General features: G+C 48.3%; 1 protein-coding gene across 1 annotated transcript; it reads left to right on the top strand.

The window, feature by feature from the left end:
- The first annotated feature begins 6,881 nt into the window (after nt 1-6,881).
- On the top strand, nt 6,882-8,556 carry LOC126963856 (phosphoglycerate mutase 1-like). Its single transcript, XM_050806578.1, has one exon. It carries the CDS (start codon nt 6,895-6,897, stop codon nt 7,657-7,659), a length of 765 nt encoding a protein of 254 aa, XP_050662535.1. The 5' UTR covers nt 6,882-6,894; the 3' UTR covers nt 7,660-8,556.
- Nucleotides 8,557-9,947: the final 1,391 nt, after the last annotated feature.

Raw genomic sequence — 9,947 nt, 5'->3', positions numbered from 1 at the left:
GATAGACCTGTAGCAAGTGGCAGAGTTGGGGGTGCAGCCCAAGCCTGCCAAACTAAAATACTCTTGCGCTTTTTTTTTTTTTTTTTTTTTTTTTTTTGAGATGGAGTCTCGCTCTGTCACCCAGGCTGTAGTGCAGTGGCAAGATCTCAGCTCACTGCAACCTCTGCCTCCTGGGTTCAAGTGATTCAGCAGCATGAAAACAGACTAATATAGCCATGTTGGTCTGGCTGGTCTCCAACTGCCGACCTCAGGTGATCTCCTCATCTCAGTCTTCCAAAGTGCTGAGATTATAGGCATGAGCCACCACACGCGGCGGCCTACTCTTGCGCTTTTCATGACATCAAGTTCAGGTGAGCTCAGGCATTTATGATACTGACCTTGTGGGTCAAAGATCTCTGGTGGGGAGACAGACAGACATCCTTCTGATCAGGATACAGTGAGTGCAAGGATGAGGGGACAGCCGGCTGCTACCTTTCAGATGAGAACGGAGCTGGCCTGGATAAACAGGAACCAACAGGCTGTAGGAAGGGTGTTCCAGGCAGGTGGACCAGCACGAGCGAAGCACCGAGGTAGTAAGAGTGGCCGGGCTGGGAACTATATATGAGATGTCCCCTACAAAGTGGGGTGGCAGGGGAGGGGTGGAAATGCACATGGAGTTCAGGCCTGAGGGCACCCTTGCTGGGTGCTGAAGTGATGGGGAGCTGAGGAAGGCTTCAAGTAAGGAAGTGATGTGGACAGGTTTCCATCTTATTTTCTGTCTCTGGGGCCTGTGGTGTTAACAGCCGCAAGACAAGGCAGGGGGCCTGGTTAGGGGGCTAAGGAGGCAGAGATTAGCCTGGCGTGGTGGCTCACACCTATAATCCCAGCACTTTGGGAGGGTAAGGTGGGTGGATTACTTGAGCCCAGGAGTTCGAGACCAGCCTGGGCAATATAGTAAGCCTACATCTCTACAAAAAATGAAAAAATTAGCTAGGCATGGTGGTACACGCCTCTGGTCCCACCTACCATGGAGGCTGAGGTGGGAGAATTGCTTGGGCCCAGGGGGTTGAGGCTGCAGTGAGCTGTGATTGTGCTGCTATACTCCCGCCTGGGCAATAGAGCTAGCTCTTGTCTCAAAAAAAAAAAAAAAAAAAAAAAAAAAAGAAAAAAAAAAAAAAAGGCAGAGAGTAGAGAAATCTGCCCAGAGAGGTGGTCTATAGAAGCCCACCCACAAAAAGCCATGGTCTAAGCACAGCTGGACTGTACAGTAACCCAAGCACACAGCAACCACCATTCTCAAGCACAACAGGAGGATCCCCTCTGAAAGACCAGGGCAGGAGAACACATCCCAGACAGAAGGCAGGACCCCCTGCCAGCCCCTCCCAGCCCCTCTCCCCTGGTGAGGGCCACACTGTGGCAGAGGGTAAGGAGAATTGGATTCAAAACCTAATAGACTGGTGGCTTTGAACAAAGCAATGCCCCTCCAGTGCAGGCTTCTTATCTGTAAACTGAAGACTGATTAGAAGATTGTATTAAACACTGCCATGCTCAGGACAATCTTTTCCTAGACTAGGCATTTAGCAAAGGTGAAGCTGATTGAATTGGGAAGTAAATTCCAGCCGTGTGGTTTCAGCTATCCTGGTCTTTCAGCCTTGTGGAAATGTGAGTGAGTCGGTGTGGGCCAGTTCCACTGGACATAGCACTGGGCCGGTTCCTCACTCTGCCGGGTCCGCCTTATGTTCCAGTTCACCTCAAGGTGAAGCATGTGTCTGGCCTCCTCGCTGGTTTACATGTGAATATAGATTTTCCTGTGTTTTTCCTTTGACCATTTTAGGAAGCATTTGGCAGGGAGCTGTTAAATGGATCCCAGAGTCAGTCATCTGGAAATCCCTTTGCTTTTAACCTTTAGGTAGCATTTCACTGGCGGTGGGCTTTTTGTAAACGAGCTATTTGTATATGGGGAGGGAAAGCCCTGCCCTTTGCTCTCACTCTGTCTTCTCTCCAGGAGGAGCCGCTGACCTGGGATTCCAGATTGAGGAACCCACTTTTCCTGGTGGGAAGGTCGCTCCCTCTTTTACTTTACTCCTCCTAGGTCTGGGAAGGGGCTATCTGCCCCTTTCTTGGCTCTCATTTTCTAACACACCCATTGTGACATGCTGGGTTGCTACATGCGATCCAGGAGGCCAAGTTAAATTTCAGATAAACAATGAATACTTTTGTTTTAGCACAATGTCCCAAATATTGCTTGGGACATATTTATATTTTTAAAAAGTTTAGGCTGGGAGTGGTGGCTCACACCTGTAATCCTAGCACTTTGGGAGGCCGAGGTGGGTGGATCACCTGAGGTCAGGAGTTCATGACTAGCCGGACTAACATGTTGACACCCTGTCTCTACTAAAAATACAAAAATTAGCTAGGCGTGTTTTCCATTTTCTTTTGTTTCTTTTGAGAGTCTGTTCCTTGGAACTTCATGAGGAAGGTTAATGGGCCAGGTAGGACTTGGGTATTCCCTCCAGCGAGCTGCCATCTTATATCATTAAAACCTCCCTTTGGCTAGGCGCGGTGTCATGTGGCTGTAGTTCAAGCCACTCAGGAGGCTGAGGCGGGAGGATTGCTTGAACCTAAGAGTTCAAGTCCAGTCTGGGCAGCATAGCAAGGCCCTGTCACTGAAAAAAAGGCCCTGTCACTGAAAAAATCAAAACAAAACAAAATGACCAAGCCAAAAACAAAACACTAAACACCTCATTTCTTTGAGGTCTAACAATTTGTAGTTTAGATTTTGTTTTTTGATTCAACCTAAGCATTTCAGATGAATTTAACTCATGCACATTTATTATGACAGCTGTTATGTGTGGTCTTCTGTTACCTTGTTATGCTTTTTGTTTTTAGGGAGCCATGTTTTCTTGAATTAGTTTTCTTTGGTGTCTTAGAAGTTATACATCCTTTATTATATCAGAGGTTATTTTAAGTAGAAAAACATTGAGACCATTTTGTTTACTTATCAAATGGCAAGAATAAAAATAACCATAATACCATCTCATTGGTTGACAACATGACTCATCTACTTCCATTCACTCCTGCAAACCAGGAGTCTTGATTCCTTTCTTTTCCTCCTTCCCTATGTCAAATCCATTATCAAGTCCTGTAACTCTTAACTTCTGACCAGTTTTTGGATCTGTTCAATTCATCCTCATCAATAATACTCCAGTACTATTGACCATTATCTCATGATCTCATGCCCAATCTAAGATATGATTCCCCATGCCATTCTTCTTTTACTTCCTTTCATATATTTCTTTCTTTTTATTTATTTGTTTATTATTTATGTATTTATTTTTGAGACGGAGACTCCATTTGTCTCCCAGGCTGGAGGGCAGTGGCATGATCTTGGCTCACTGCAACCTCCACCTCCTGGGTTCAAGTGATTTTCCTACCTCAGACACCCAAGTAGCTGGGATTACAGGTGTGCACCACCACACCCGGCTAATTTTTTTGATATTTTTAGTAGAGACAGGGTTTCACCATGTTGGCCAGGCTGGTCTTGAACTCCTAACCTCAAGTGATGCACCTGCCTCAGCCTCCCAAAGTGCTGGAATTATAGGCGTGAGACACCATACCTGGCCCTTTTCATATACTTCACATTTGGGGAAATTATTTGGGATTTTCAGAACCAGATGATTATGACCTTCCTGCCCTAACCTGGTCATTAATAAAAAATTATTTTAACATATTGTGTATCTTCAGCTTTAATATTTATTTTGGACATTTGCAATAGGTTTCATGCCTCATTATTTGTAGTCAGCCCTGTATTTTTGCATTTTCATGGTTGGTTTTTATTTTCTCTGTACTATTTCTTCCCTATTTCTGAATTTGCTGTTTGGACTCCTCAATCTTATTCTCTGCTGCTAGGCCATCAAATGCTGGAGTCCTATGAGCTTAGTTTTCTCTTCTCTCTTATTGTCTAGATGTAGATAACTCACCAATATGCATCTGGAGGTCTAAACCATCTGCTTAGTGCAAGTCTGTGAATCCACCTTGGACATCTCATGGATACCTCACACTTAACCTTCTCCAAACCAATCTAAAACTGACCTTCCCGCCCTAACCTGGTCCTGTTTCAGAGTCTCCATCTGTACTAGTTAGGGTTCTCCAGAGAAACAGAATGAACAGCATTTGAAAAATGAGGAATTGGCTCCCATGATTACGGAAGCTGAGAAGTCCCATGATTTGCCATCTGCAAACTGGAGACCTAGGAAAGCTGATGGTAGAATTCAGTTCAAGTCTAAAGGCCTGAGAAGCAGGGGAGATGACGATATAAATCCTGGTTGGAGGACCGGAGAAGATGAGAAGAGAAATGTCTCAGCTCAAGCGATGAGTTAGGAAAAAAGGGACAAATTCCTCCTTCCCCTGCCTTTCGTTCTATTCAGGCCCTCAGTGGATTGGATGGTGCCCACCCACATTAGGGAGGGCCACCTCCTTCACCGAGTTCAGTGATTCAAATGCTCATCGCAGCCAGAAACACTGTCACAGGCACACCCAGGAACAGTGTTTAATCTGGGTACCCTGTGGCCCAGGCAAGTTGACGAATAAAATTAACCATCACCCATTTCCTCTGCTGACTTCACCCCTCCACTTCCATTCAGTCCTGCAAACCAGGAGTTTTGATTCCTTTCTTTTCCACCTCCCCCATGTCTAATCCATCACCAAGTCCTCCTACTCTTAACTTCTGAATAGCTTTTGAGTCTATCCAGTTGTCTTCATCCTCATCACCACTGTTCTAGTCCTATTGGCTATTATGTCTCACCTCGTCTAAGGCAGTAGTCTACTAACTAGTCTCCCAACTCCCTTCTGGTCTCTCTCTTCTAGACCTGACCCGGAGAGGTCTAGAAATGCGGGCAGGCTGTCCCCATTCTGCTTCCTCTACACTAAGATCTAGCCAGGATCCTTCAGGTGCCCACAAGGCCCTGCACCCTCCGAGGGCTGCCACACCTGGCCATACCTGGCATGCGCTTCCTTCCTATCCTCTCTGCACACCAGCCACATTGGCCCGTCCTGGCCACTCCTGGGCTCCGTGCTCTCTGCCATCACAGGGCCTTAGCATCTCCGGCTTTCTCTTGTTTTCTTTCTTTTCGTGCAGAAGCTCCTGCCTGGCCTTTGGAGTTCAGCCTCCCCTGAACTCTCCGACTCAATTAAATTCCTCTGTTCTTTACCCTCGTAGCCTCACATGCCTTTCCTTCATAGCGTTATATGACAACTGTCATTTTACATTTATTTATTTCTATATTCTGATGAACATCTGCCTCCCCCAGTAGACTGTCAGTCCCCAAAACATGCACCTTGTCTTTTTCAATTCGTTGCTGTATCTCCAGTGCCCAGCATAGCACCTGGTGCATAGCAGGTGCACAAGAAGTATTTGTTCTGAGTAAGTGAATGATTCAGAGCTGATCACAGCTGGAAGAGCCACTGAAGGTCATCCCTATTATTAAAAGTAGACCTCAAGGCTTAGATCCCAGGGAAGGGAGGACCCCAGAGAAGCCTGTGAGATGAGAGTCAAATTTTAGAGTGTTGCCGGGCGTGGTGGCTCACGCCTGTAATCCCAGCACTTTGGGAGGCCGAGATGGGTGGATCACCTGAGGTCAGGGGTTCTTGACCAGCCTGGCCAATATGACAAAACCCCATCTCTTACTAAAAATACAAAAACTAGCCGGGCGTGGTGGCACGCATCTATAGTCACAGCTACTCAGGAGGCTGAGGCAGGAGAATTGCTTGAACCCGGAAGGCGGAGGCTGCAGCAGGTTTGTTGTGATTTTAGTTTCCTAAGCTTGGCTTGGCACAGCACACACAAAGCCACGGGGACCCAGAGCTCTGACTTATACCGTGAAGCACACGGTGGGGAAGAATGGGTGACAGTGAAGAATGTTCCCTTGCCCAGAAGGAGATGGTTCGGAAAAGACCAGATGGAGGAGGTGTGGTTAGGGATAGCAGTTACTGGGTCCCCAAGAATGAGTCCAGCACCCCATCCCTCAGCGGGTAGAAACCCATGTTAAGGTTGTAGGGATCCCAGAAGACTCACAGAGAAGCCCACTGTGGTGGAGCAGCAGTGGCACAGGGAGGTGTTGGAATGCAGTGGCCTCAGGACAGGGTCCGTGGGATCATGGACCCCTCACAGTGTGAGGGAGCAGATTAGAGTTCTCAAGCCCCTGGAGAGAGTGCGCATGTAGCTGGGGTGGATGGCTGTCCTGGATGGGCTCAGGCTCCCAGGACTGGGTGATCAGGGACCATGGCAGACCTATAGTCACCTCTGCAGAGGCAGTGGGGACTGGGGTAACTCAGACTCCAGGGAGGTCAGTGAGGAACCCTCCCAGCCAGACGACTCACCCCAGATGCTGGCGAGGTAGGTAAGCGCCTCACCACACCAGCTGCGCCGCCTCTGGGTTGGGGGTGTGTGTGTATGCATGTCGAATGCGTGTCTGAAATCTGAATGCAGTGAGTGTTTACCCAAAGAACAGTGGAGTGAAGTGGCTGCTCTGCTTTATGTTTGCAACTGTTTCCTACCTTCAGTGGAAATGGGAGCTTAAAAGCTCAGGTAAGCCGGGGCAATGGCTCACGCCTGTAATTCCAGCCCTTTGGGAGGCCAAGGTGGGTGGGTCACTTGACGTCAGAATATAGAGACCAGCCTGACCAACGTGGTGAAACCCTGTCTCTACTAAAAATACAAAAATTAGCTGGGAGTGGTGGCTTGCGCCTGTAGTCCCAGCTACTCGGGAGGCTGAGACAGGAGAATCACTTGAATCTGGGAGGCAGAGGTTGCAGTGAGCTGAGATCACACCACTGCACTTCAGCCTAGGCGACAGAGTGACAAAAAAAAAAAAAAAAAAAAAAAGGCAGTCGGTGCTGCATCCTCAGCCCGCCGCCATGGCTGCCTACAAGCTGGTGCTGATCCGGCACGGCGAGAGCGCATGGAACCTGGAGAACCGCTTCAGCGGCTGGTACGATGCTGACCTGAGCCCAGCGGGCCACCAGGAGGCAAAGCGCGGCGGGCAGGCGCTGCGAGATGCTGGCTATGAGTTTGACATCTGCTTCACCTCAGTACAGAAGAGAGCGATCCGGACCCTCTGGACAGTGCTAGATGCCATTGATCAGATGTGGCTGCCAGTGGTGAGGACTTGGCGCCTCAATGAACGGCACTATGGGGGTCTAAGTAGTCTCAATAAAGCAGAAACTGCTGCAAAGCATGGTGAGGCCCAGGTGAAGATCTGGAGGCGCTCCTATGATGTCCCACCACCTCCGATGGAGCCCGACCACCCTTTCTACAGCAACATCAGTAAGGATTGCAGGTATGCAGACCTCACAGAAGATCAGCTACCCTCCTGTGAGAGTCTGAAGGACACTATTGCCAGAGCTCTGCCCTTCTGGAATGAAGAAATAGTTCCCCAGATCAAGGAGGGGAAACGTGTACTGATTGCAGCCCATGGCAATAGCCTCCGGGGCATTGTCAAGCATCTGGAGGGTCTCTCTGAAGAGGCTATCATGGAGCTGAACCTGCCGACTGGTATTCCCATTGTCTATGAATTGGACAAGAACTTGAAGCCTATCAAGCCCATGCAGTTTCTGGGGGATGAAGAGACGGTGCGCAAAGCCATGGAAGCTGTGGCCGCCCAGGGCAAGGCCAAGAAGTGAAGGCCAGCGGGGAGGATACTGTCCCCAGGAGCACCCTCCCTGCCCATCTTGTCCCTCTGCCCCTCCCACCTGCACATGTCACGCTGACCACATCTGTAGACATCTTGAGTTGTAGCTGCAGATGGGGACTGGTGGCTCCCATTTTCATTTTAGCCATTTTGTCTTCTGCACCCACTCCCTTCGTACAATCTAGTCAGAATAGCACTTCTAGAGCATAGGTTCTCAGTCCAAGCTCTGGAAAATCTCCCCTTATCCAACAGAGTTTAAAGGTAGTGACTTGGGTTTTTGCGAGTTCTTTGTTTACTAAGGACTTGTGGGGAGGAATCATGCTAAGCCATGACCAATGAGGAGAAGCAACAGAGCCTCTCTGTCCCCAGGAGCCAGTCCTCTGCTCTTCCGCAGTCAGGCCACTGCCTGGGGGCTCTAGTCATTCCAGTGGAAGATGAATGTAACCTGCATGGTGATGTGACAACTGTTTCCTCCCTGACCCTAGAGGACCTGGCTCTAGAAGTTTGGGATCAATCCTGAATTTAGTTATGTGTTACATTTACTTTTATTAAAAAAGTATAGTATATATAAATAATACAAAACAGTAACCCTTCTGGGGTTTCTTGTGGCGGTTGAAATAGTCCCACATGTGGTCATCAGAAAATAAGCCATTCCTCATACCAGTATGGGATCAGTTCCTTGACCTCTGAGGGGCAGGAGTGCTTCCTGCCTTGTTTCATGGCAGTGAAATGCCCCTTGGTCCTGTCCAAGTGTGTCTTTCACTGATTTCCGAATCATGTTCTAGTTGCTTGGCTCTGCCACATGGGTCCAGTGTTCACCTGAGCATAACTGTACTAAATCCTTTTTCCAGATCAGTATAATAAAGGAGTGATGTGCAATAAAAAAAAATTAAAAAAAAAAAAAACTCAGATAAGCTAAATATGCAGAAATAGAGAAAGTAATAGGTTTTTATGCCTGAAGATATGGTCTGGGAAATTTATACTTGTTCCATAGTATTTATACGAGTATTTATACTGGTTCCTTGTATTGCTTGAAGTTCCAGCAAGGAACAGAATCCTACCCGGTTGGATTTCATGGACTATTATAGGGAGGTGGGCGGGGTAAACAGCCCCAGCCAAGGTTGCAGAGGCTCTCAGGCACCAGTAGCAATGGGGAGCCTGCAGGGGTGGGGTAGGGGATTGTGCTGTTGAAGTCCATTGACAGCTGGAGATAGAAAGTGGAACCACCCAGCAACAGCTGGGGTTGAGGGACTAAGCCACTGCCCGGAATGAGACCTGAAGAAGGAAGGAAGCAGGAAGAAATATCCCTACTTCTCTCTGTCCTCCTAGCATCCGAAATCTGAAAGCCAGCCAGCAACAATGTGCGGGTGATGCAGTCCACAGGGGCCAATCTTCCAGAGGACCCACGGCAGGGCGGAAAGATGGGTGGAGTGGGGCTTGAGTTAAAGAACAGATGGGGAAACTGAAGCCCAGACAGGGGAAGGACTTGCCTAAGGTCATTTAGCAATTGAAGGGCACTGTGAGGACTCAGCCCCTGACTTCCTTACTCTCACAGGAGGGCTTCCAGCTCAACAGCGTGCTTTATTGCCTACACACACAGCTGCGTTGTCGCTTCTCATTTCCAAACTTTGTTGTAAAAAAGAAGTTGGAAAATGCAAACATTGTATGAAGAAGAAAAGAACATGTTGGCGTCTAGTCTTCCAGGCTGCCTTTCTGTGTGCGGACACACACTGGTTTATTTTTAATGTCCTTAATTTTAGATTCGGGGGTGTGTGTGGGCAGGTTTTTTCCGTGGGTATATATTGTGTGTGTGTGATATCGGTTTGGGCTTCTGTTAATCCTGTTGCCCGAATAGTGAACATAGGACCCGATGTGTAGTTTTTCAACCCCTGCCCCTCTCCTTCCCTCCCTGCTTTTATTTATTTATTTTGGAGACAGGGTCTTGCTCTGTCGCCCAGGTTGGAGTGCAGTGACGCAGTCTCAGCCCACTGCAACCTCCGTCTCCAGGGTTCAAGCGATTCTTGTGCTTCAGCCTCCAGAGTAGCTGGGACTACAGGTGTGACCACCACTCCCGGCTAATTTTTGTATTTTCAGTAGAGAAGAGGTTTCATCATGTTGGCCAGGCTGGTCTTGAACTGACCTCAGGTGATCCACCTGCCTTGGCCTCCCAAAGTGCTGGGATTACAGCGTGAGTCACCACCGCGCCCGGCTCCTCCTTGCTTTTAGAGTCCCCAGTGTCTATGTTCCCAAATTTGTGGACACACATTTAGTAAAAGTGGG

This window comes from Macaca thibetana, chromosome 10 (genome assembly GCF_024542745.1).
Source record: "Macaca thibetana thibetana isolate TM-01 chromosome 10, ASM2454274v1, whole genome shotgun sequence".
Classification (NCBI taxonomy): Eukaryota; Metazoa; Chordata; class Mammalia; order Primates; family Cercopithecidae; genus Macaca; species Macaca thibetana.
This window is presented reverse-complemented; position numbering and strand designations above follow the sequence as displayed.

What these genes read in the sequence shown, in the direction of transcription:
- LOC126963856 (XM_050806578.1), top strand. Translation starts at nt 6,895, where the DNA reads ATGGCTGCCTACAAGCTGGTGCTGATCCGGCACGGCGAGAGCGCATGG.